This window comes from Exophiala aquamarina, assembly GCF_000709125.1.
Source record: "Exophiala aquamarina CBS 119918 chromosome Unknown aczIA-supercont1.8, whole genome shotgun sequence".
NCBI classification, from domain to species: domain Eukaryota; kingdom Fungi; phylum Ascomycota; class Eurotiomycetes; order Chaetothyriales; family Herpotrichiellaceae; genus Exophiala; species Exophiala aquamarina.
This window is the reverse complement of record NW_013550580.1, coordinates 89,996-117,116: the sequence shown is the minus strand read 5'-3', so window position 1 is coordinate 117,116 and position 27,121 is coordinate 89,996. Positions and strand designations below refer to the sequence as shown.

At 50.2% G+C, this 27,121-nt stretch overlaps 4 protein-coding genes across 4 annotated transcripts; 1 reads left to right on the top strand and 3 right to left on the bottom strand.

Annotated features, from left to right (window-relative positions):
• Window positions 1-4,559: 4,559 nt before the first annotated feature.
• A1O9_08623 (uncharacterized protein) lies at window positions 4,560-14,129 on the bottom strand (the record flags this gene model as incomplete). The annotated part of the gene is made up of 1 exon (XM_013402107.1): window positions 4,560-14,129. One exon carries the CDS (start codon window positions 14,127-14,129, stop codon window positions 4,560-4,562), a length of 9,570 nt encoding a protein of 3,189 aa, XP_013257561.1.
• Window positions 14,130-15,003: 874 nt separating this feature from the next.
• On the top strand, window positions 15,004-16,943 carry A1O9_08622 (AP endonuclease 2; the record flags this gene model as incomplete). Its single annotated transcript, XM_013402106.1, has 2 exons — window positions 15,004-15,223; window positions 15,280-16,943. The coding sequence occupies 2 exons, from the start codon at window positions 15,004-15,006 to the stop codon at window positions 16,941-16,943; spliced, it is 1,884 nt and encodes a 627-aa protein (XP_013257560.1).
• A 1,950-nt stretch (window positions 16,944-18,893) lies between these two features.
• A1O9_08621 (uncharacterized protein) lies at window positions 18,894-20,121 on the bottom strand (the record flags this gene model as incomplete). The annotated part of the gene is made up of 2 exons (XM_013402105.1): window positions 18,894-19,893; window positions 19,943-20,121. The coding sequence occupies 2 exons, from the start codon at window positions 20,119-20,121 to the stop codon at window positions 18,894-18,896; spliced, it is 1,179 nt and encodes a 392-aa protein (XP_013257559.1).
• A 3,129-nt stretch (window positions 20,122-23,250) lies between these two features.
• On the bottom strand, window positions 23,251-26,556 carry A1O9_08620 (uncharacterized protein; the record flags this gene model as incomplete). Its single annotated transcript, XM_013402104.1, has 2 exons — window positions 23,251-23,337; window positions 23,467-26,556. 2 exons carry the CDS (start codon window positions 26,554-26,556, stop codon window positions 23,251-23,253), a joined length of 3,177 nt encoding a protein of 1,058 aa, XP_013257558.1.
• Between the last annotated feature and the right edge of the window lie 565 nt (window positions 26,557-27,121).

The following is a 27,121-nucleotide window of genomic DNA, read 5'->3' as shown; positions in this document are numbered from 1 at the left end:
GAGGATGGCAAGCCTCAGGCCAGGTGATGATCATCATCGTCCCAATGTTTAGAGAACTCTCAAAACGATATCCTTTTTCCATGATTGACAGTGTTGTCGACTCCGCGTCGAGAGCTGTTAGCACTAGCGTGAGCATGTGGAACTACAGTCAACGTAGAAGGCCCACTCACCAAAAGAAGCCCGTCGTTGTGCATGATTTGGTGTGATCGCACAGTGGATCTTACACACTCAATCTACCTGCATCCCAAACAAGTGGACGGCAGAAAGAGAATAAATCTGCGTCAAAGCAGCTAATGAGTATTCACCCACCAACGCAGGAAAGTCCTCGGTTAGCCAATTATTCTTCAATATGCCAAAATCATGCAGTTCAAAATTGCCGGATACGGCAGAAATCAGTGGCCGTTTAGATCTCGTGTAGATCTTGGGAGTAAAAGAGGTGAAGTGGCGAATCAAGGTGCAAGGAGTCTTCGAACGCTCATCTAACTCTATGGACTGAGTACCCTTTTCGGCTCGGCGATAATGGATAGTCGGCGTTTAGTACCTCGTAATGTCTCAGGCTCAAGTGCCACAACAAGGCTCAGTGATCAATTGCTGTTGAGGAAAATCCGTGAGGAGTGAGGGATGTGTGTCTGTGTGACGTCCCTGTTTCTGCCTGATTGATGGACGCTTAGGTCTGAAAATTGACTCACTGCGGGATGATTGATCTGAATGGCGAGGTCTGTGATACTTGCTCGTTTGAAGGCAGAGACAAATATGACCTGTAGTCTCTGTAAATCGTACTCCGCCGGGCGAGAGACGAGAAAATGCTCAAGAAAACCGACGGAATAGTTATGCAAGCGCCCATGCAAGCGCCATTTACGCTTGAACCTATCATACGCGCGCCAAAAGTCCAAAGAACTTCCATTGTGGAGTTGTTGCTGATCTCGTGTTCTCATCTGTCATGCGGGACTTTCTGGTGCGAGCAAGGATACTCCGGAGATGGGTTGTCCTAGTCGTAAGTTTGTTCGGTACATAGATCAACTTCGGATACACGAGCGGCACCAAAATAGGAGTCTCGGAATTCGTCGCCTCTTGGCATGCAGGGATATTCTTGTACCAATGTGACAGAACAACTGGATGGTGCGGCCCCGACCGCCCTGTGGGTCGGCGGACGCGGCGCTAGTGGTTGGTACACACTATAATGGTGTCGAATGCCGGGGAGTGAAAGTCACCTTTCCACCAGTGGTCCTGCCGGTGCGGGTGCAAGCACTGGGAGATGCATGAGGAGAAGCCCATGTGAAGCATGCTCGAAATCTTCAGAGTTCGAGGCGCTATTTATGCATAAGACTGACAGCTCGCCTGTACTCCGTACCCCGAACTGACAAAAGAGATGGGAATGGGGTTATTACTGGGCTACACCTGGTGTTGTTTGGTCAGGGAGTGGTGTGCCCTGGGTGCAGCTGCACACACACGCCATCCAGGGGCCAAGGGGGCTCCAGGGGTAGCCTAGAAATCACACTATTGCGGACCAAGGACAAGATTGCTCAAGTGAAAGCAGACCGACATGAATCCCAACGTAGATCAGCAATTGCTGTGCTACCAAGCAAGCGCTATTGCATGGCTTCTTGGGTCCCATAATTCATAGTAGGGGGGCTTCCCTGCAAAGCAGACTACACCTCAGAATGTGGGTGTGGGTGCAAATCTCCGACCTCGGTGCTTGTTAAGACGTTAGAAAATTGTCATGAAGATCATGCTTGCGCCTCTCATATATGACACAAGAACCCCGGGCCGAGATTTGACAAAAGACCGAGTTTAAGAGGTCCAGTTATGGGAGGTTGCAACATCTGGAACGGCAATCGAGAAGGTAATTCGTCCATTTGCTGCACAAGCAGGCCATCCGTCGCCATCTACTTCGGTCATCGTCAACTTCCAAGGCACACCTCGGTGGCTTCGTGATTCGAAACGGATGGTGACAGGCAACTGCTGGGCGTAAGGGGGGTCGTACCAGGCGACTATTCTGCCACGATGGCGAGTGCCTTGAATGTGGACTTCGGTGTCTGTGCAGGTGAGCCACAAAAGTTCAATGATGCGAGCACGCTCGTGCATTTTGTTGACGTTAAATTGATTGACCTTTCGACCCAAGCGTCTGTAGATATCGTCGAAGTGATCGTCGAAGCGTACAGCGTTATCCTGATCTAAGTGATACCACCTGACAAAAAGGTAGAAGATGACCTCCAGACAATGCTCCAATGCAGACAAGGTAGGAACAACCCCGGCCTCGACCATCATCTGAGCAATATACGGTGGGAGGGCAAACTTCCAGGCTCCAAGGCTTGTCCGTCGCAACACAATTCTCTCCTCCCGTCCATGTTCGTCGACAGGGTGAAAGTTTGTCGTCTGTTGTGAGATTTGGGAAGAAGACATGGTCAGGATTTGTATGTCGATTGGCTTCGACAGGATTGTAACGATGTTGTCATCTGCTTCATCTGACTACAAAGCATTCCAGGATCAAGGCATGCTCAAGGATAGCTTGTGCAAGCGTGGTTTTGCAAGAATGGATGGATTTGGTGGCTGATAGAGGAACAGGAGGATCCGGTGGACTTCGGAAGGCAGGATGGTTATTATATCCTCGTGAATCTGACCCTGGAGCATTGAGAGGAGCATTGAGCATTGGGCGTGGAGCGTGGATGTCAAACAATGCATCTGGAAATACGCAGTGTTGAGAAGCGGAGTGCCTCGTATCTTGACGATTGGCTCTGCACGATAATCGCCCTCGATGGCGCTATACTCGCTGAAGTTAATTGTAGGCAGCAAAAGAAGATCGTGTTTTTGAACATAGTCCGTACTGGGGCCCCTTCCGCCGGTGCGTGTGATGAGGCTCGTAATAGCGGTGGCCAGATGTGCTTACCTCAAAGGAGTCAAAGACAGGGGGTAGGGGGGCCTCTTGGACGATGGCCATGGCTGGCTCAACCAGACCTTCACGTACTGGAGTCCCGAGTCCTCTCTGGACGGAGCACTGGCGTATTGAAGGCGAGAGGATGGGAAAGAGAAAGCAGGGCAGAGTACTCCGTACACAGAGAAAGGGAGAGAAGAGGGTTGGCGAGGGGCATCTGTGGTAAGGCCTTGCTCATGTTGGTGCTGCTTATTTGATGTTGGCGCTGATGCTGGTGATGCTGGTGGTGGTGGTTGCGGTGGTGGGAGAACTGGAGCAAATCTGCGGCGATTCGTATTTCACAAACGCGAAGGAGCGTCGACTTCCCGTTTGAGTTTCGGGAAGGAGCCACCCACCGACCATCGACGTCGAACAGACACCAGACACCAGACACCAGATTCCGGGGATCTGGCCTCACCAAGTGCTGCAACGCCATCCTGCATCCTGGAAACTCTTACCCTTGATGCATACTCGTGATCTGTGAACCCTGGGGCCAGAGCATATCGAATACTGCGTACCTCGTACTGTATGCAGTACCGAGTACTCCGTACCAAGGGACAGGTGCGTCTCGACTCTCGATGCCTTTCCCCAGTCCAAGGATTTGCCTGTTTCCCACCAAGACGAGGGGCTAGCTGATAGTTGGCAGCTTTGTTCGTTTCATTTCCCATGCCCCAGGGTTGACAAGCGAGCCATCTTACGAGGACGCCGTTCTAGGGCGAGAGTGTGATAAGTGACACGCTGACACCGCACTTCGCCGACGGCTACAGACAACCCGAAAGCCCCGCCCCGTGTCTTGATAGTACAGAATGTCTCGACCGTGATTGGCATAGATCGGGCCCATCGGTACCAAGCGGAATGCCTGAGCAATCAGACGAGCAGGATCAAAGCCGGGGGAGCGTCACTAACTATCTGTGTATGTAGTGGTTGGCGTGCCATGGGATGTAAAGGCTGCACAAACATCACCCGACATGCCCTCGATTCTGAGGTTTCCTCCTGGCACCTGCAAGCACCCATGTGTCAATGGCAGCCGCCGATCGCATCAATAAACTCGGTACTCAGCAGGGAGTATTTCTTGAGCTCAGAAGTCCGAAGAGCTCGTCGCCCTGCTATTTGATCCCTGCTTGTCGACGAAATGGAATCTGGATGGATCTTTTGTAGACTGGCAGCGCCTCTAGCATGGCTTGCTATCCGGAAGAACCCACCAAGGGCATTTGCACAATACATGATCTCTTGCCGCGACTGCTGTTGCCCCCTGTTGGACACGTTCGCCCACCATTCCATTTCGTCTAAAGGCTGAGACGATAAGGTTGGTGAGCCTCTTACGTAAGTCATCATCCTGCTATCCCTCCGCTCAACGGCCATGATCAAGTAGTCATAGGCAGCCGTAGACAGCCCCTAAGAGTGCACAAGCCCATGTCATTGATCTACCTAATGGTTTTCGTGTATGTTTACAATTCCACTGTGAGGTGCCAGAATCTTGCTTCGCAGGCGAGCAACTCCAGTCCCGTGTATTATGCCCCGTTGAAGCCCCTCTCCTGGATGGCCTTCCTTTTCCCTCGTAACCTTGCATTACCTGAATTATGATCGCTCATACCTCAAGCGACTACTGCCCAGTTTGCCAGTCTCCCATCGTCGTCATCTTTATCCTTTAGCATTGTATTTGTCGTTGAAAGCATTCACCGCTAGATCCCAAAGTTAGCTCTTGGACATCGAACGAAAGGCTGCCGTCCATCAACTCACCAATAGCAATCTGCCTGTACAGCCAATTCCGACTGCCCTCGTCAGCAACAGGGATAAACGGCCCATTGGCGCCACCCTTCAAACCAAAGCTCATCCCCGTGCGTTCTTTGCTGATGGTCTGCACATCCGTCAACTTGACGTCCCACTCCATTCTCAGCTTCTTGGTGCGAATCATGAGGATCCGGTCGTATGTGATCATCACCAACATGTCTCGACCCTCCAGCTCTAAGTGAGCGATGTACTCCTCGTTGAAGAACTTGCCGTCATCGCAAGTTTTGAGCCAAAATTGTCCAAGCGCTTCACGCTGCGAATATGGACGGACTATGCCGTCCATACCAATGAACCGAGTCAGCCGTACACGGTCGAGGCCTTCGGCGTCGAAGACTGTCGTTGTGTTGCGTACCCCTTCCGCAACATTGGACGCTAGATCAAACGCCCCAATTGCGGGCTTCGTTGCCAGACCTAGCACGCCTTTTCCAACCCCTTTGACAAATCCGAATGCTCCTTCTTTCTCTGCCCCCTCAAGCGGATGTCGTGCAAGCCCACCGATACCGCTTGCCACACTTGAGGCAAAAGCATTGCCGCCGGACGTCACGCCATACAGTGCGTGTTTCGGCCGGTTTCGGCTCTTGGACATACGCCGCTGATCTTGAAATTCTTTATCCATCGTCGCAGCTGCGAGGCCTTTAGACATAGAACCAGTGAACTTGGCCATGCTATCGCTGAAACCGAAGACTGATTTCTTCACGAAGCTGCTGGCTCCCTTGGCGATGCCAATGCCTAACTCTTGAGGTCGGTCGGTCATGACTAGGCCTTGATATGGTTCGTAGAAGATGTCAGCAACACCTGAACTGACGCTATTGAACAGACCCACGGGGTTCCCGAGGAAGTCGGCAGATCCAAGAATAATATGCACCTGCCTGAGCACTTCTTGTGTGTAATGATTCTGGATGTTGGCCATGAGAGCAGGAATCGAGATCCGCGCGTTCTCGAGCATAAGGGCGTTGAGCTTGATCGGAGCATCATTGACATTGCCGATGGACATGGTCATCACATTGACTAAGAACATGAGGGGACTGTTCACAATGGTGTCTTCCGCGTTGATCCGTTCAGTTCGAACAAACGATAGATCGAGTTGAATGGGTTGTAGATGGAGGAGCTCAAAGTAGACATCTTGACCTTGTTGTTCCAGAGTCGGCTCAGGAACGTCTAAGTCCTCATCACAAAGCTTTCCTTCTCTCTCCTCTGCCCATGATGCTCCCGGCACCTTGAGGAAATCAAGCATGGCAAAAATGAAGTCTTCATCCAATTCGATGGTGATCTGCTGAAGAAGAAGAGTAGCGTATTTGATGTAGAGAACACCATATGAATCGTCTTTGACTCGAGTCACCATACTATGGAAGATAGGATGAGCCTCCATCTCCTTGCCAGTCTTTGGCACCACGCTGGGGTAAAGCAGGATGGGAAATATTCCACCATACAGTTGATTGTCGATCTGTATCCATTTGACAGTTCCGTTCACTGTCTGGTAGAGTTTGGACTCGCCATACTTGAGATCTATCTCACGGAATGTCAGATACAAAAGCTCCTTCATTTTGGTGTTGACAAGAGAGATTCCAATGCCGGCCAGCCGAAGTTCGGCCTTGAAGTTGACTTCCGACTCGATCTGCTTGACTTCGAATCCTTGATTCAAACTGGTTTGCGAGGCAGTTGTCGCCCCAGTCTTTTGACGGTATAGTGATCTTGAAGGCTTGTAATTTGAGAGCACCAAAGTTTGAGTTGGACCATCTGCAACAATATTGACATCAATCACTTTCATTAGGCCGCCTCGTTCTGTAGCCGGGAGCTTGATTGGAATCAAATTTCCTATCTCTGCCAGCTTAACATATCTCTCCTTGCCTCGTGACGTGAGAACGAGTTCCTTGTTCTTTGACGCAGGATAATCCCACGCATATGGCATAATGCTTCGTGGAGGGAGCTTGTATCGGATGGGCTTCCATCCACTACCACGATCTTCCTCCTCATCTTCCGCGATATTGGGGTTGGCCTGGAAGAACAAGAACTCAGTGTCACTCTCATTGCGCATTGAGAACGGCCAATGCTTGGTCTCGATGCTGAAATGCAAGAAAAGAGTCGCGTCCTCGAGGATAATTTCAACACGAAGCAGCTTCTGTCTTTGTCCATGCTTTGCTAGTTTGACGTGTGTCATGCCAATGTTTGCAAGGTTGAAAGGTGATGACCACTGGTTGTCCACTCCTGGGAAGCAAAGACAAAGTTGCTTTTCTGGACTTTGGCGCATGAAGTAGATAGGTAGCAACTCGTTATTCCTTACCTTGATGACTTCCGATGATCCAGGCTCGCGAAGCTCAATTGCCTCTCCTATCTTGTTTTTGAGCACGAATCTTGGGGCTATGGTGACGACTTTGCTCAAGTTGTACTTGCCTTCCCCTTCAGCGACAGAGACACCAACGTGAAGCTCAGAACGGCTATTGGCTGATGGCAGGACAACCTCGTAGGAACTACCAATCGCGTCGAAACTTTGCGGTTTACTCCAAGATGAGTCGCCGATTTTCAGCAGCGACCGGTTTTTCCGATCATCCGTTCCATAGGAATAGAGCATGGGTAAAGCCTTGCCATTACCGGAACTTGTTCGGGCCCCTTGTGGCCCGGTAGATTTGGATGATCCGAAAAAAGCTTTGCTCTGAACACTCATATCGAGGCCAGTCTTGTTGAGAAGCACATATGGACTGTAGATCGAAACTCGAAATGCGCCGCCACTGTCCTTGATATTGGTGTAATGCAATTTCAGGGTCAGCTGAGTTCCATACTCATCCTTCAGGCTTAGGCTTTTCTCCCGACGGAACTCTTCCTGAGTGTTGCTGTTGATAATGGCAAATTCGCTTTGCTTGAAAGGAGTGTCCTCGATGTCGACGCTGAGGAGAAGTAGATGTGAGAGTTCAACGACGTGTACAGGGCTGACGCCACCCTTCCGTAGAAAATTTGTCCAGTCTTTCTTCGTGTTTTTGTCATATATTCGATATTTGAAATCGTATGGTAAGAGATTCTGGACTTCGACCGGTGCCGAAATTTGGATCCGCATGAATGGGTAAATTTTTGTCATGGGGTCTTTCTGATTGTAGGCCGCATGCATCTGGAAATAAAACGGTGGTGAGTTGTCTTTACCCTCTGATTGACAAGTTAGGGTTCTAGTAGACCTCTTCAGGAGATCCTTCCAGAATAAACGCTCATTCGACCAACCGTAGCCAAATCCTTGATCAGGTCGAATAACAAGTGAATGTACAAAAGCGGCACCAACTGGTGCTGGCTTGCCCTCTCCTGGGGGAACCTTTTCGATTTTGAGAAGATGACCATCCTCGGGACTGTAGACTCCAATCTCAATCGGGATTTGCGTCTTGTTCTCAACAAGAAGTGGAGAGCGGATGGTGATGTACTTGACGTTGTCAGACCCCAATTTCACTTCGACCAGCATTCGATGTTGCACGTTGTCTTTGCGCGGCTTCAAGTTGTATAATGTCTCACCCTCCCGAATGACAGGAATGCGGCTGACACTATCAAAGCCGCTGCCTTCAAGCTTGACACCGACCAGGCCTGCATTGCCTTCGGGGGTCAGATGTTCACGCATTGAAGTAGCATCTTCGAATCGCCAAGCATATTCCTCACCGTCACTCAATTTGGCAGCATTGGCGGTATCACTCTTCTCGTCCGCCCAAACACTAAGATCGAAGCCAGTGTAATTGCGGATCCGATAAGGTGCATCCGCAACACGAGGTTTCGATAGGATGTCCTCGTCTGTAGACAAGAAGTCGAACGATTTCGATGCTAAAGCAATGGTTGCGGAGGTAATTGTGAGTTCCATGTTCTTGTGCGAGTAGACTTCCATCGACAACACTTCCGGTTGCACCTGCTTCGACATATGAAAGCCCAGCTTCCACGGCTCGATCAATGGTTCCCATGCCGATTTGGAGAAGTTATAAACGTTAAGGAAAGTGTCAAACTTTGTGTCAGCAGTCATCGCACCTGACCAGTCTCGAACATCGACATCGAATTTTTTTACGCTCCAATCTAGCAATGGAAGTTCGTGCCTATCCCCGATCAGAATCACCCGTATGCCGTCAATCTGAGCGACCAGTTCTTCTCTACTCATGACAATAGACTTCTTGGGTACTGATTTCGATTGAGGCTTCGAGATTGACTTGGAATGCTTGGATCTTTTGGTTGAAGCGGCTGTGGCACCACCGACCGATCTTCGTTTAGTGGAAGCTACTTTCACCTCTTCAATTTTCTTCGGTTCTGTATCTTCTTGAATTTTTGCTTGCGGCGTTGTAGAGGATGCCTTGCTCATGATCTGCATCGCAAGAAGGATATCACGCAATGACAACCTCAAGACAAGAGGCTCAATTCCAATGTGTATGGAAGTAAGTGAAGAGTCCTTGCCCTGACTTCGACTTTCCATGGACATTTGAACGCTGAAATCGTCCAAGATTCGAAGACGGCTTGTCTCGAACTTATCCATTCGACATAGGAACATGCCCACTTTCGTAATCTGAAGGGTGGTAGCATTTTGGCGCGATACAAGGACTTCTTTTGTGCCCAGAACGATAGCTTCAGTATTTGAAATAGTTGGGTTGGCAATGAGAATAATTTGCGCATCCACAATATTAATCCGGAAGGAGACACTCATGCCCGAACCTTCCTCCTCTGTGGTGTCATCCTCCTCATGTCGACTTCGGTCTTCAGCAGGGCTCAAAGGATCGTCTTCCGAAAGATCTTCCGCATCTGCAATAGGCCGAGGTTCGTCGGATGCAAAGGCCGTATTAGCAAATGCTTGAAGAGAGAAAAGATAGTCCAATGCAACGATAATTCTTGGGCTGTCAATTGTAAGCATCACAATCATATGCTTTTCAGTACCTCCCGATATTGAGACGCTTGCCATAAATTGTTGCTGGACATCGTTGTTGATCAAAGACATGATCTTTCTGAATTTATTCGTCTCCCTTGATCGGCTATCACGAATAGTGAAGGAATGAATCAAGAGCTCGGATTCTAGAGCTCCATCGCTAAGCATTCGCAACTTGACATTGGTATCATTCAATGAAAACTTCGATACGCTCGCAGCTTCAAAGTTTTCGATAGATTCGTCATCTACCGCTAGTATCAGTTCAAGGCCTATCATTGGAGCTTTGAAGACGAGATGTAACTTGGTCCAAGTCTCGTGGGTGGATCCAAGCTCCGGTCCCTGATATGTAGGCCGTGATGGTTCATCTGATTCTTTGTCGTTTTGAGTAGGATGTGTTGGTGCAACCTTTGATTCTGGTAGTTCATCCGCAATCTCCTCATCAGAATCCTCCTCAGTAGCAAAAGCAGCCGGGATTGTTTTGGAAAGTTCCATCAGGAACTTGAATTGTGTTTGTGAAATTCGCAGGTTGACAGGGGACATTGATCCATCAATCTCCAGGTCTGGCCTTTTGAGACCGCTCTGGTGTTCGAGATACCTAATCTTGAAATCGAGATCCACCTTGTCGATCATCTCCAGCTCCTGGCACTGGTCATCGTCATAATGAAATTCTGTCGTCAGGCGGATGTTACGTATCCCAGCCGACAGTTTATTGACCATTGGTCCATCTCTCTGACCTTGGATGCTAACAAATTTGTTGCTAGCATAGATTTCACCGAGATAAGCTGTGAGCAAATCTCGGGGTCGATCGTCAACCATGGCTCTTGGGAAGACAACAATGGGAGTTTTGATGACGACATCAAAATGCATTTTCTGAGCACTTTGCTGAACTTGCGTAGCTTGATTGGCTGCAGCTTGTCTTGCAGCATTGAATATGGCCTGCATTTTCCCGAACTTGACACCAAACTCCATGATCTTCCGAAATGGCTCTTCCAAGAAGTTCACCTTTATCGAACCCGAACGTAGGAATATACCGGAGTCGTATCCTGGATAGTCTTTCCGAGTAGCGTCATACGTTTGGTATTTGAAATCAGCGAGGTCATCCCCTTCTATAGCAATGAGCCGACGCAATGGCGAATCCTCTGGGGCACCTTGATTGATATCATCCACCAGTGACAGACTGCCCAAGCGTGCTTTGACCTGCACTGTACCAGCGTTAAGAAAAACCCCAACATCACCTGAGTTTAGGGACAAGGTAGCAAGCCTGACACCATCGTTGTTGAGAATTAGCGCTATACTTGTCAATTCAGCTTTGATTCTGAGCTTTTCTGGCTGCTGTTTGGCCTGAGTTACTGTGTCGAGATCAGCCTCATTCTCTTTGTCTCCTTCAAGCTTCTTGGTGCCTTGCTCCACTGGCTTGTCCCCAGGGCCTGCAAATGTGGTAAGGACAAAGTCGAGCAGCGTCAAAAGCGTCTTTCTGGTGACAATGACATTGATCGTTGACACTGCGACATCGAGGTTGGTCGCAATTCCTTCGTATGTGGACTTGAATTCAGGGGACTCAGGGTTAACCTTGACGAATTTGACATGGAAAAGGTCTTTCTCTTCTTCGGCTTTGAAGCCCTTTGAAGAGATAATCTGCTTAAATTCTGGCAATGGTTCATCTTCAATGTGATCATCCACAGTCAATGAGCGTAAAACAACTTCAGCTGCCATGTCGTAAGGGCGGAGGTAGAAGTTAAAGGAAAAGTATTCTGCAACTAGTTCGGCGAGAAGCTGGTCTGGCTTCTTCTCTTCGGGATCTGCTTTAAAGAGTGACGCTTGAAGTTTATCAACGGTGAATTTGATCTCAAAGTTGCGTTGATGAATGTTGGCCGGCTTTTCCTTCTTCTCCACGTTCTTCTGCCCGTCGTCTTCGCAGTCAGAATCATGCTCGATAACTGGTTTATCCTTAGATTCAAGCAGCACAACTGACTTTCTCTTAGAATTAGACCCTTCAGTTGATTTCAAAGGTACGGTCGTCTCTTGAGACCCGTTGGAGTTTGAGGTCGAGTTCTCAAATTTTGGAATTGCCACGTCAATCAATCTCATGATATTTTTATATTTCCTGTCAGAGATAGAGGCATGTAGGACAGGCATAGAGCCAGAGATGCGGATTTTGGTGATGTCCGGAGCTTTTGGTATGATTGAGTTCTCGATAAGGAATTCCATATTAATGCGGTCGATAATGTGCATATTCTTGGTATCGTCGGGAGCTTCTAGTTGAGACCTTGTGGCATTGATACCCGGTCCAATCAGGACTTGGGTTGAGTCCAGCTTTAGGTGGAACTTGTCGTACATGAGGCCTTCCAGTTGTTTGAAGTCTTCCTCTGTATATTGCTGCTTCTGTTTGGAATGTATGTCCCGCATTGTCTCCTTATCCACAAGTTCGCTATTGAGGCTAACATGGCCTGCATCCAATATCATACACAGGGTGCTCTCTCGCGTGATACTCTCTGGGATGATGAATATAGGGGCCTGAATGTCGAAATTTGCATTCATAGTCTTGTGCTCCTCCAGTGCGAACTCAAGGCCAGCTCGAGTCTGTTGCCTGATCTCCTCAACAGTGGCTCCCGCTGTCTGCAACAACGCTCCTATTGATTCCATCTGCCGCTCAGGTGGTTTGAAGAATTTTGCTATCTCGACAACAAACTTTGGGTTGTGGATGAATTCTAGGCTTCTAAGTTTTAGAAAGATTTTGGTGTCAGCACTTCCATCCAATGGATTGTTTTCAAACAGCAGATGAAACAAGCTGTTATCGTCTTCTCGTCTCCTTCTGATCTCTCCGTCGTCACTACTCTGTTCTTCTAGAGTGCTAATGTCCTCTTTGACGTCGTCCTTTGATTGTTCCTCGACACCCTTGACCTTGACGATCTGTGGAAAGAGGCTCCCTTCTGTTGTGCCGTCATAGACCCGGAAACCCCCAAGCGCAAGATCGGCTAGAATTGAGTCCGGTCTTTGTATAGCTTTGGCTTTGAAGTTGTCAAAAACAAGCTTTAAGATCTCATTCGCTTCTCCATGCGGATCTCGTTTCAAGGTGAAGCTTCCAGTCCTCAGGCTTGATTCGACCTGCAATTTGATGGTTTCCCGAGGAAGGTCGACACTGTCTGCAATAGCCTTCTTCTCGTCCCAGTCAATTGCATCATAAAGCTCTTTACGCTGCTCATCTGTCATGCCAGCATCTTCATTCTCGCCGTCATCTTGGGCCGGCTTTGAGCCCCAGATCCAGGATGACCAAGTTTGTTTCTGTGCAGGTTTGGGGGCATTTATGTTTTCCTTTCTGAGCTGGCTGCGAGCAAGTGACCTCCAGAACCGGAGATCTTCGTAACTTAGCTTGAATTCTAGGTCGGACAGCTCCTCGGTCTCTTGCTCTGTCAGCTTTTGATCCTTCTTCTTCTTTTTGAAGAGCTCGATATATTTTAGACGAGTATCCCTGCGTTCTTTGAAGTAGTCCCATGTCCATCTTCGGTTGCGGTCGTGGATCTTATTGAGGACTGCGTTTGCGGCGAACTTGAGCCAAGCCTTGGGGTCTTCTTTCGGGGTCGTCTGGGGTTGATCTTTTTTGTATTCTTGATGTCGCACAAAATAGTGCATGAGATCGACAAGCATCAATGCATCCCGATACTGATCTTCGTCAAGAATGAAACCGAGCTCTTGGAACAACAATCGTGCCTTGATCTTTGGGATCTCGGCTTTGCCCGACTTGTCAAGTTCGATGCCTGCTCGCCCGCTTACAGGCTTGAGGAGATATTGGGAGTTGCCTGTGTCTTCGATTCCCTCTCTGAACTTAGTAATGAGGTCGTCTTTGTCAATTTCTTGTGCAGCAGCACCGACATCCCCACCTCTTCCAGTTCCAAAGAGTTCGGCATCACTATTCCAGTAGACTGCCAATGAATTGAGAACCGCTAGTTTGTGGGTCGTTCCTGAAGTGGATTGAATGAAGGTTGGGCGCCATTCAGAGTCTGTGCTCACGGCGCTCATCTCTTTCAGGGTGAGGCCGACTGCGAAGGGATGGCCAGGAGTGGCAATGGAGTCTTCGTACCGCACGTGCACGTTTTTGATGCTGACCTGAAGATTATCAACAATAGCAGTGACCAAGCTTTGAGTAAAACTCTGATTTTTTTGTTGTTCCTCAGGACTCATGCTCTCGGTGTTTCGTTCCTTCAACAGCTCGGCGCTCTCGAGTTTCTCTAACTTGACAGCAACAGTACGCTTCTCTTCCTCCGCGGCGTCGTATTCATCTTCCTCTTTCGGAGCAGCGAGCAGAAAGACATCCTCAATGTTGATTTTGACCGGCTTGCCCCTGAGATTTGACCAGGGTATGGACAATGTCAGTTCTCCGAGGCGCCCCTCCACAACATTGATAGGCAAATGTAGCTGATCGAGGGCTTCTCGTCTTAGCTCTAGATTACGTAGCTTGACATCTCCAGACCATATGCCAACATTGAGCTGCTTTGGATCGAAATTCTTGACGTACATGCCCAAGAAGCGATTAAGAAGGTTTGCGACCAAGCCTTCCAACATCTTGTCGGGAGATGGCCGTCACCCAGGCCGGGGGAATCAGAAAATTATCTCAAAGGAAGTAACATAAGCGATTATAAGGAGTGAGGAGTCTTGGACTTGAGGCCAGATTATTCGTCACCAGTTGAGATAGCCACGGTATGGATTGAGTTTGAGAATTGAACCTTTCGAGTCTTGACAGATCGCACAGCCACTTCTGATGTGGCGGGGCAGAATAGGCCGTCAAGTGAAACCCAAGCTTGAGTCCTCGACTCACTTGAGAGGCTCTGAGGTGGAACAAATAATGTACAAGCAAACGAGCCAACAGAATAAATGAGTGCATGAATGTATCAAAGTGAAACAATTACAATGATCTTGATCGTACCGAGAAGTACAGTAATCTACTTGAAGAGCAAGGCATGGGTTTCTGAAAAGCAGAAAAGAGATGAATTGACTTGGACGGCTGTGAGAAGAGGTCATTACGTCAGTGTTGGAACGGCCACCTAGACAACTGGCGGCCGAGTTGGAAGGTTGGAGGGTTGGAGGTATTATTTATTACTGGGGACATGTTCCTCCGTACGGAGTACTGTTAGTCAAATTACTTGTATTTTACCCACCCCTTTGGCTCATTCCGGTTTTCCTGAGCCCCGTAATACGGTGAAGTGACGTGAAGTGCCAACCGCCACAAGTCTGGTCATTACGACATCACTAATTTCGTGACTGCGCGGCGCGTTCGCGTTTGGTCACACGTCACCGCAGCCTGGGCTCACACTTCGATCAATTAGCATTAGCAAGACTTCATCGCTACTGGCCGCAAGTTGAGTGACTTCTTCGGTCGGTCGGTCTCAATTCATGCTGTGATCTGTGTACGAGGCGATGACGCCTCTGGCGATCACAAATGGGCTTTCGAATCACCACTTGGAATGTCAATGGCATCCGCAATCCCTTCGGCTATCAGCCATGGCGAGACAAAAGAACCTTCGAGGCCATGTTTGCTACCCTCGAGGCCGACATAGTCGTCTTCCAGGAAACTAAAATCCAGCGAAAAGACCTCCGGGACGACATGGTGCTTGTTCCGGGCTGGGACAATTACTGGAGTCTCCCCAAACACAAAAAGGGTATACTATTGCCACAATCTCACCTCTTAGGATGACAATTGGTCTGACGTTGCCAGGATACTCCGGTGTCGTTGTTTACACTCGCAATGCTACCTGCACACCCATTCGAGCAGAGGAGGGCATTACTGGAATCCTCACTCCACCAAACTCCTCCACTAGTTTTCGAGACCTACCCGTCGATGAACAGATCGGAGGATATCCCAATGCTGAACAATTGTCGCAATCTGACTATGATCCTGCCACTCTTGACTCTGAAGGAAGATGTGTCATTCTCGAGTTCCCAGCCTTTGTCTTGATCGGAACATATTGCCCTGCAGAAAGAGACGAGACTCGAACACACTTCCGTTCAGGTTTTCTGAGAGTTCTCGACGCCAGGATCCGAAACCTGGTAAAGATGGGCAGGAGAGTGATTTGGACGGGTGATCTGAACATCTCGCGAGAAGAAATCGACACTGCTGCCGCCGAAGAGAGTATGCGAAAGCATGATATGAGCTCCATCGAATGGATTTCCACCCCAGCGCGGAGAATGTTCAACCAGCTCCTCGTTGATGGCAAAGTCCATGGCGAAAGGGATGAAGGCCGCGAGACGCCAATTATGTGGGACATCTGTCGCGGATTTCATCAAGGTCGTGTGGGCATGTACACCTGCTGGGAAACCAAAGTCAATGCTCGACCTGGAAATTATGGTGCGAGAATCGACTATGTTGTCTGCAGTCATGATATGAAGGATTGGTTCAGTGATTCAAACATCCAGGAAGGCCTGCTGGGCTCTGATCACTGTCCAGTCTACGCTGTCCTTAAAGATACTGTGGTTCTTGATGGGAGTGAGACGCATATCCTCGACCTTGTGAACCCCGCGGGTATGTTCGAGAATGGTGTACGGAAACTGGAATGGACCAACAAGAATCTACTACCCATGTCAGGAAAGCTCATCCAAGAGTTTGACAAGAGGCGCAGTATCAAAGATATGTTCACCCGTCAGCCATCACTGCCGAGGCCGAAGAGTACAATTCAAGAGAACAGTCAGAACATTGAAAGCATGCTGCCGCCATTACCTTCCTTGACAGCAGGCAACAACACCGCCGACACTTTTGTCTCTCCACAAGAAGAAACAGTAACACTTTCAAAAACCACCACGAACGCATCTGATGCATCCTCCAATGCGAAAACTGGCAACTCTTTCAACACGAAAGCAGTCAATGGCAAACGACCAGCAAACGCCGCTCCTGGGCCGACCTCTAAACGATCTAAGGCTGCATCACAACCCGGCATGACTGGAGCTGCAAAAGGTCAGCAAAGTCTGAAAGGCTTCTTTGCAGCCAAACCTTCCATCGTTGAAAAAACCCAAACAGCTCCAACCGAAGATCAGGACCCACCCTTGCCCATCAACAGCATCTTGGTCGATCCTCCCGAGGTCACTCCTGCAACATTTACATTACCTGCCAAGTCCGAAGTCAGCCTTGAGGACGAAGCTGCCACGTTTGCGGCTAAGAAATCTTGGGGCAAACTGTTTGCAAAACCTGTCTCGCCGAAGTGTGAACACCAAGAACCATGCAAAACAATGGTAACGAAGAAACCTGGGGTCAATTGCGGCCGCTCATTCTGGATGTGCAATCGACCATTAGGCCCCAGCGGGAAGCAAGAGAAAGGCACACAGTGGAGATGTAATACTTTCATCTGGGCCAGTGATTGGGACACGCATACTCCTGACCCCCCTTGAAAGCCCCCCTTGGAGCCCAAGCTATGGTCCTTATCCCAACCCGGCCTTGCAGATTGAACAAGCTATCGCTGGCGATGAGCATCGAGCCATCCATGTGGCCGCTAACGTTGCTCCCTACCACAATCAGCTGCCAGTGCTGAGCACAACACCTAGTCTCTGAATGCATCGACCGCCAGACCACCTATCAGAGAAGGAGCTTGACCCGAAACGATTCCATAGGCCCTACACCCTCATCATCTCGATGCCAATGAGCTCAACACTAGAGCTAGGCACAATACACATCCACCCTCCACACCAAGAGAAGATTGGAATGAAACGATCATGGAATCTGCGGTACAACAAACAGTTCAAGCCTCTCCAAATGTCTTTTCGTTTTTCCTTCTTCTCTGTCCTTCCTTCGGCCCTTTCATCTGTCCGTGTCAGGCCTCTTCTTCCCCTGCCACCTTCCCCTTGCCTTGTCGCCGTTTCACTGCCAACCTCGGTCGCGCTCCTCCCATATCCCGTGGTCCTCCCCAGACCGCTCCAATGCACGCTGTTTCCCCCCTCCGCTGTCTGCTCTACGTCGTAATTCTCTCCCCTTTAGGCCTCCATATTTTTGGTGCTCTTGCCCTCCTCCGTTTCTATCACCCGGCCCCTTGAATATCCGCACCAAACCAGAACATCGCAGCTCACAGTGCCAGACGAGGTCTTCTCCCTGCCACAGACGGAAGCAGTCCGTCCATGCTAGATGAAGGTGGGTCACAAAGGCGCGAAGAGGGGGCGAGCTGGAGAATGAGGCAGAGAGAGTGGGTCAGTGCAGGTGCGACAGTAAGCGAGGGTGGGAGCGACAGAGTAAGGAAGAAGGGAAGAAAAAGGCGAGAAGCTAGGGAAAGAGCGGTCCCGCAGAGTTTCACGCTCACCAAGCTAATACATGGCTGTGCGGATGAGTGAGGGCCCTCATCATGGCCCGGGGGAGCGGTAAAGACCTCGCCAATTGCCTGGGAGGCGACGAGGGCGGCGGCGGCGGTAATAATGGCGGTTTCGCAAATCTCACTGCTGCTCAGCCTGCGGCTCTCCGAAATCCCACAAGAGAAATGGTGCGGGCCAGCATGTACGCATGCAAACGATGCACTACTACAGGGGAACACGAGGATTCAACAATGATGATGATCACTCTACGAATCATAGGTCAAGGACTATCTTGAAGATTGCTCGCTTCTTTTTTGACTGTTCTTGAGAACAATAATGAATTTTTCTTGTAAGGCAAACTTGTCTTTGCCGCAGGGTATGCTACAGGTCCAATTCTCCACCAGCTGGGGGTTCAACGGTCATTGATTGTCAAGGTCGGCCAACAGAGGCAAGTGGCAGTGCCCAAGTTTTGCTTGCTAGGGAGTTTGTGACCAAGCTCCGATTGTTTCTTGCATCAAGTACATGCGTTTGTGAGAGGGGATTGTGTGGACCAAGCTTTCTCTGTGGAAAGGGGGATTAGGGGTAAGCAAGCAAATCTCTCAAAGGAAATATCCTGAGGTCTGGGTGTTCTTTCTGTTTTTGGGTTTTCTGAATATTTCCTCCTTACTCATTTCCATGGTTCTGTTCCTCTTGATCAATTTCTATCATATCTCGGGGTTTGGTGGAGGTTGTTGCTTGTTGACATATGCGTTACCACCTACTGAGCAATAAAGGTGAACGAATCGAGTGGGAGCACTGAGCAGAAACCGCCGAAGCCTGCTAGTTGATCACTTGATATGAGGCTTTGGGTAGAATTTGTTCAGTTGTGCTGGTGAATGATGTACTGCTCTGCTGTTTTGTACAAAAGCTCTGCTTGAGTCGGTCAGGCTGGACTGACATGAGCACCTTCAAACTCTTCATGCTTCACCGATAGGATGTTCGAACAAGCTAATTTGCAAAGCAGCGAGCATAGGAGGGAATATTTTCCTTGCAGCATTCAGTTCGTGGAAGATGGTCAGCCGATCAATCCAGCATTGAGAGGAGCTCATTAAACTCGTCTTGGAATTCGAAGCACTGTAAGTCACTTTCCAGTGCCATGAGTTGAGGATCGAGGCCAGTGCCAATGATTTCTGCTGAAGTTCGGTTGGTACTGGCACGAATGATTCGCACATCATCGAAGATTCCATCCCAATCAATGAGGTCGGTGGTGAACTGTTGGGCGTTGAGCGAGGTGATGGTTCTTCCTCCCTGGATCATGTCTGAGTTGACTGCCTCGGTGAAATCAATGTTCAGGCTTAAGTCAAGACGTGAGCTCATGGCAGTATCGTAATCAGCTTGGACATTGCTGTGACCAGTCGGCATAACGAGAGACAAGTGTCCATATTCTCCAGACTCAAGATAAGACGGAAAGGTAGCCCGCTCAGAGCCAAGGTATGCTGTAGCAGAAAGATCAGAATGAGGAGCAGTACCCTTGAGCGATTCATCCAAGGTGTTCTGTTGTTTTGTGGATTGAAGCTGAGCGGATTTACGAGCTGTCATGCGTCGTTTCTTCTCACCTGGCTTTCGTGGTGCGTACTGATAGCCTGGGTTCTCAGCGGCATGCTTTGTCTTCAAAAGCTCAGCCATGACTCTGAATCTATCTTTCACCTCTTCTGATTCTGCTTTCCATTGTTTACCAAGAATCACAGAGATCTGGTTATTGGTGAGAGCTGGCATTTCAGCCTTGAGAATAGGATGGTTGGATTGACGGTAGAGGATGAAGGCATTCGGAGGGCGTGGCACCTTGGACTTCTTGCCGGGAAGTCGCATTGGGACTGCTTCAGTGAGGTCGGGGCCATCAAGCGAAGGATCTGCGGAAGCCTCGGGGCTTGCATCCGTACTGAGAGGCTCGCTTGAGCTGCCCTGATATAACTGGCTGCGAAGGAAAGAATCTCCAGAGTATCCAGCGGGAGCAGGAGCGATGTGGACAGCATTTGTCATGGGTTCAAGCCATGCAGCTGAGGCACCATGGTTGAAGTGACCGCTAAGACAATTAACAAGAGAAGATGCAGTCGCTTGGGGAAAATACACACCTGTAGCGAGACTTGAGATACTCGACATTGTCCTTGCTGAGTGCAGAAACCACAACTTCGGGAAGAACGAGTTTGCTATTGTTGATTGGGAAAGAAGCAACCCCCATTTCCCAGATAACATCAAGCTGCTTTTGGCTCATGCCCTCTGAAGCGAGAGTGACTTCGACTGTGGCTTTCATTCTGTTCGGTAAGCCTGTGATTAGCAGCTTCAGGAAATGGAATCGCTGTAGAAATTTGTTTGATGATGAAGAATCTGGACAAGAGGATGTAGAGAAGAAGATGGATGGTGGGATAATTGGGAAGGATCGAAGGCGAACTGAAGAGAAAGTGAGTAGAAAGTAGGCTAGTCAATGATTCTGCCGGCTCAATAACAATTCACTTGTCACATGAATAAGGTCTGGCTGAACAAATGTGAATAAGTGAGGTAGAAAGATGTGTTGTGGATTTCTTCTCCCACCTGTTCTTCACCAAAGGAGTGACTCCTTCATCCGTGCAGTACAAAGAAAATATGTGGACCCGGACCTCAAAGTCTCACCCTCATCTCATTGCACTATGGTCGAGGAAAATCTCAATCTTCTGTATACATAGAGGAACATCAATGTTTTCCAGCTCCAAGACTTTTGCAATAGGATCATTCAAGATTTTCCACAAATTCCGCAGATTGGCCTTTCGTGGCTTTATTCATCATATATCGCGAGCAGACCCGGCGCCTCCTACGGACTCGGAGAACAAAGAATATTCTGTCCTTCCACAGACAGGCAGCTATCAGATGCTGCACTGCTGAAACGGTTGGGTCTCGGATGTTTGCAACAGAGCAGCGAGTTCAGCGTAGCCATGCCTTCGAAACAGCCAAACAACCAGTGAAGAGTCAAAGATTTGTTTCGTGTCATTGGCATCAACTTTGCTGCCCAGCAGAAGCCCGATAAAATCTTTTCTGGGTGATGTGTTGTTCGGATTGCTTCAGCTCGAATCCAGCCTGTTCTCCAAAGCATAGACAGGCTGAAAGGTAGATGCTGCCAGGTTATAATTTCGTCGCTGGGTTCGAAACAGCACATCTGGCTTTGGTATTGGAAATTTCTCATATAGTAATTCTCACCATACGACTCACTTGTCAAATTGGACGGCCCAGCTTTGGCGATAGTTTGCGAAAGGTGTCCGATGAATCCCTTCTGCTGTTTCATCCTCAAGAGATTTTGTCTCCTTCAATGTCAGGTAAAATTTGTCGACAAAGTATGGCGATACGGTGCGAATCATAAAGATTGACGCAGTGAGTGGACACGTTGTGCGACGAGCTGAAAGCAGCCCATCCAGCAGCACTTCGACCACAGTCAGCACTACCGAAGACGGCGGGACCGAAGGCAGTGACAACTACCTGACCATTGAAGCGGTCACTGCTGACCAGCAGGCTGCGTACGACCGGCTCGAGATTGGCTTCCACTTCCATCCCGAAATGCCTCAGATCCTTGCCTTCGATCCTCGCATCATCCAGCACGAGTTCGACCCGTTTGACCTTGACCTCAGCGCCTACATCGACTTCGACGATGAGACCAATGCCATGAACGGATACTGAGGAAACGAGCATTGGGCCGGGCATCAAGGCTCCATCACATACATCAGGTCGAGCACAAATACCTCAAAAGATTCGTCCAAACAACTAGCAGCTGGGGCAAGGGACACAAACTGTGTGCCTACTTACACTATTGATGGTGGAACTGCAGGAACGATATCCGAAAAATTGCGACTTCATACCCACCGTGTTCCAAGCAGTGTCTGTTCAATGTACTTTTCGAACATTGGACATCGTTACATTGGAGCCAACAAGAACTAAAACATGAAAAAAATGTGGACAACAGGCGTGCATTTTCAGCTCGAGCTTCAGCAATCAACATGCAACAGCATGTCTGGAGTTGCACCATATCTTCGCTCAGCGCATATTCGGTCTCAAGCCATGGGGTAACAACACAGAAAACAAGCAGCCTACAAAAAAAGAGACACAGCTTGCCCACCGTGCTAATGCCCAAGCCTCTCCAATCACCCCAGCACGACATTGAGCAGCGGGTACGAACAGCATTGATTCAATGCACCGCACCCAACGGGGAAAAAAAGAAAAAGCAACCAAAACAAAACAAAACAAAAAAACAACAACGACAAGGGACAGAGCATTGCCGAGCAGGAAAAGAACGGGACAGCAAGGATATTCAGGAGTCATCGAGTCCATGGGAAGTAAAACGAAAACGGTCGGGGGCTCATACCCATCAAAAGGCGATTGGCAGCGGGAGCAGCAGTAATGAAAGCAGGAGAAAGGTCATGGAGAGCATGGATAACACACAGAAAGATGGATGGATGGAGGTTCAAGGAGAGTTTGCTCGCTTATGCTCTCGCCTGAGCTTAATTCTCCTCTTGCAGCGAGAAGTGCTTGGTTGGGTGGTTGGGTGGTTGGTTGGTTGGTTGGTTGGTTGGTTGGTTGGTTGGTTGGCCGGTTATGCAGCCGGCCTGCCAACCCACAATCGACCCCCATCCACCTGGTGACTAGTTGTTCATATCCATTGGTACATAGTGACGAGGAACATCAGTTCAGCTCAAGCAGGGCAACTACATAGTCGATAGCATTAATTGGCTTCGTTTCAGACGAACGCACTTCCTCCTCCTCGCTGGCTCGGAGCCCGAGCGTGCCTGAGCCAGATCGGCCACACAGCTGCATAACATAATACATGAGGATGGATTGATTGATTACTTGCTTGCGTTGCTTGCGGTTGATGGAAAATTAGCCATGTCTAGTACTTTGCTTCCCCATCTCCTCCGTGCCTCTGTGCAATTTCAACGTTTCGCATCATACGGCGCAGGTCCAGGCCCAGGGCGAAATCGACAATATGGCGGTAGGCGGGGGCAGGGAGCTATATCTAGATGATGAATGATAGTGCGTCCGAGCTGATTGATTAACCTCGCCCCCGAAGCCTCGCCCCCAGCGCTAGTAACACTGTTCCTTTCCCGCCACGCCCGACCCAGCGAATGATGGCCAGCACACTCCGGAAATATTCATTCTTCAAGGGAAAACATAGCCCTCTGTATGAACAAGAAGCCGAGTTGGTTGGTTTCTTCAAACAAGGAAGAGCAGAGGCCGAGAGCAGAGAGCAGACCACTTGGAGAAAAGGCGGCTACTAACTACTGGTATCGTTCTCTCGCAAGCCGAGCCCAACTTTCACTGTGAGGGGAATCCGAATACCAACACCAGAAGTCAAAACACCCCTGACCCCGATCCCTCCGCGAGACTTTCCCCCTCCACCGAGAATTGCTTTTGAGTGAAGTGACTAGTCATCGCGGTACGAGATCTTGCGCATCTCGCTGAGTCGGGAGTTTGCAGCATCGAGGGCATTGCGGAGTTGGAGGATTTCGACCTGTGAGCCGAGGGAGTTAGTGTTTGCATTCTTGTCTTGAAGACTCGTGATGGTGGGGAGGGAAAGGAGAAGGGCCATGCCGGAAGGGAAATCCAAAACGTGAAACAGTTGCGACAAAAAAACACATACCTGCTGCTCCATCTCGCGCACCTTGAACTCGTGAGGGTTCAGCGCGGCGTAATCGACACTATCCCCATCATCCTTCTGGCGCTGCTTGATGATATCCTGCACTTGGCGGACGAGGCTTCGACAAGCCGAGCCAACCGCACGGGAAGCCTGTTCGAGACGGTCCTGGGTCTTGGACATGAAGCTCGCCTTGACTCTGCTGGCGGCGACGAGCTGTGCTGTCGACGCAGCCACGTCATTCGACGCCACGATCAGCTGCTCGGGGCTGTTGCGGCCGGAGATGACCCCGTCGGCCGTCTCGATCAGCGTGTTTGTCGACGTGGCGACGGCCTTGGCGGCCGAGATGAGGCCCTCGGTCCAGCGGTTGTTTTTCTTGTAGAATGCTGTGCGTGAGCTGGAGCCGCGGCCTTCTTTGACGATTTCGGTCTGGGAGTCCGTCGCGGCCTTGATCAGTGCGGCGATCGCCGTCGTCACAGCAAGCGCCGCTTCGAGAATGGCGTCGTTGATCTTGAGTTCGTACGTAGAATAGCCGTCGCGGGGTTTGTTCTTCATTTTGGCGAGACGCGCTGCCGCGGCTTCGATGGCGTTGGCCGCCTTGGTCAACTCGGAATCCACGAGATCGCCCAAGTCGCCAGATGTGGAGAGTTTGCTGCCCTTGGGAGCGAACGCATCGGCAAGTTTCGACAGACGCTGCAGCTTCATCAAGACGTCGTGGTTGCTGTTAATGACGACGTCGCTCTTCTGCATGGGCCCGAGACCCTCCAGGCGGAAAGACTGCAGGCTGCGGAAGAAATTGATCGTGGCCATTGCGGACTGCCGCGCCGAGTCGATCAGTTGGTCTCCTTTCTTGTCCTCGGTCGCGAAGCGAGTCAGACCCTTGGTGTTGGACAGCACGTCGGCGATTGAAGCGGCAAACACAGAGACGGTCTTGATGATGTCGGCGTGTGGACTGTTGGGCCCGTCGGCGACGAAGTTGTTGAAGGCGGTGGAGAACTCAGTCGCGCTGGCGGACGCCTTTTCGATCTGCGAGAGCACGTACGGAGCGGTGGCGTTCTGATTACCGGCTTGCATGGGCGAGTCGAGCTCGTACATGGCGTCGTCCACGCGCTGGACTCCGCTCTGCAGCACAGAGTCAATGATGTCGTTGATCTTGGTGACATTGCTCTTGATCACTTCGTCGATGGCCCCGTCGAGCGCACCGTCAGCCTCACCACCGCCGAGCTTGAGCTCCTCGAGTTCTTCAAGCGCCTGCTCCATTCCGGACTTGTAGATTTCAATCTCGTCGTCCTTCTCGCGCAGCTCGGCTTCGTGGTCCATGTTGCGCTCTCCGTGCGTGGATCGGATTTCATCGAGTTGCCTGGTCTTGGAGCGCACAGCTTCCTCGAGATCAGCCATCTCGCGATTGTATTTGGCGAGCATGGAAGACAACTCCGAGCCCTTTGCCTTTTCGGCATCCTCCGCCCTCTCGAGCGCGAATCGCAATTCTCGCTTCAGTTTCTCGAGTTCTTCACGGTGGCCACCCTGGCTGCGGTCCTTTTCGTGAAGAGCACGATCTCGTTCTCGGATCATGTCTGCCAGTTCCAGGTTCTTCGTCTTCATCTCGCGTTCCAAGCGTTCTCTTCGCTCGATCGCCTCTTGGGCTGACGCAGCTTTCAATTTCAGTGACTTGGTGGTCTGCAGAAGATCCAGATGTTCCTGGCGAAGTTGCGAGTACAATTTGGCAAGAGCTTCATATTTGGATCGCCATGTATTGACCTGCTCTTGTAGAGAGGAAATCTGATCGTCCTTCGACTGGGCTTGCAGCTGATAATTATTGTTGAGCTGTTGGAGCTGCTCCTCGAGCGCCTTCATTCTCTGATCGTATTGCTGCAGCATCAGTTGGTCTCTTTCGTACTGTGCGCGAGCATTGAGGTTCTCTCGTTCCAATTCCGCGAGACGGCCTTGCGTCTGAGCAGCGTATTGATCTCGCAGAAGTTGCTCCTGCGCGAGACGTTGTTGCTCCGCCTGCATCCTCTGCTGATCTTCAAACGCCCGTTGGGCTTCCTGTTGAGCCAGCAACTGCTGTCGCTGTTGGTCTTCCCATTGCTGCTGTAGACGTCTTTGCTCATTCTCATATTCATCTTGTTGTCTTTGAGCTTCTTTTGACCAGAAGTCCTCCATGTCTTTTGGATCTGGTGTTCCATTCTTGGCAACAGGAGAGGGAGCCCTCTCGATCTCTTTGGCAGGACGTCTCGGCAGGGCAGGTTTCTCTTCGTCTTCGGCGAGCAGATTGGGAGCATCTTGAGGGAGTTTCGGGACGGTGATCAGAGAGGTGAGATAGCGAAGATTCGAGCATTCGTAGTAGAACTTGACAAGTCGATAATGCTGACCGTCATATCGCGTGCGCAATGGCTCGAGGGCATCGTCATCGCCGGTGGTGGTGTGCATCGCTCGTAGCATGCTGGTGATGAATTTGTAGATGCCATAGCTCTCTTGGACCAGAGGGACGAGCGCAGCTATCCGACACTCGTTGTTGGCGCCACCACGGAAGTGGGAAAAGATCAACTTCTGAAAAGTGTCAATCTGATCTTGCAAGGTCATGAGATCAGAGATGGTCTCGTAGCCTTCATTGGGATCGTTGATGGACTTCAAGCTGATGTATTCTTCGTATTCGAACAAGCCATTGAACTCGACGTGCTGGCGGTGGAAGGCCAGTTTGGCAAGCAGAAAGAAGACATATTCCCTGATGAGAGGGCCATAGCCTCTGAGTCCTTCGCCATTGACACCTCTTGCCACACTCTCGACCCAATTGACATTTTGTTGCGCCTCTTTCACGGTGACAGGGTGGCCCTCTTGAAGCACCTTGTGCACGGTTATCAAAGCCTTGAAGGATTGAACTTCGTCGGCGAGGATGGGCTGGATTTTCAGGCCGGCCCAGAAGGAGAGAGAGGACTTGTGGTCCCAGGTGTAGACGATACAGCTTCGAACGTGCTTGCGCTTGGGGGCAGTTTCTTCGATGCTGGTGGCTTTGCGGATGTTGATGGCGAGGTCGGTTTCAGACTTGGACATGTTGACATTCCGGCCGGTGCCGTCGTTATGGCCAGCGTAGGCCATGCTGGAGGACGAGTGAGGGTGAGAGGTGGTGTCGACTTCGGTTCGTCCAAAGCTGTCGTATACAGCATCTGCTCGTGACGATGTTTTCCTCCTGCCCACCGAATCGTGGGGTGAGCGAGCAAAGGACGCCAGGGTGACGGGTGTGCGAGGGTCTGATTTACACTTTCTTTAAGGACTGCGGACTGGGGCACGTATGCACGTAGGCACGGAGGCACGTATGCAGACGGGTAGAGCTGGTGGATCTGTCAAACTGTCACTGACATAATAGGCAGACGAATTCTCCTGACCCGCTTACAGGAGTTGGAGGTGTGTTACCAGCAACCAAAGTTGGCGCTGTCGGCCCAGCCGTCCCCGTCGACCCCGGGCAGTAAGAATCGACGCGCAGCCAAAGAGGCAAATTGGTGACGAGTGGCTGCATCAGCATCAGCCACCGACCACTGACCACGGACCACGGACCACCATATTCCTGGGACAGCCCCCTGCTCCACGGCCTTATCTTCTTGGACAATTCGCATTACCGCGAACTGAGCCTCTGCCTAATTGTGATTGTCTGTGGCCTGGTCAG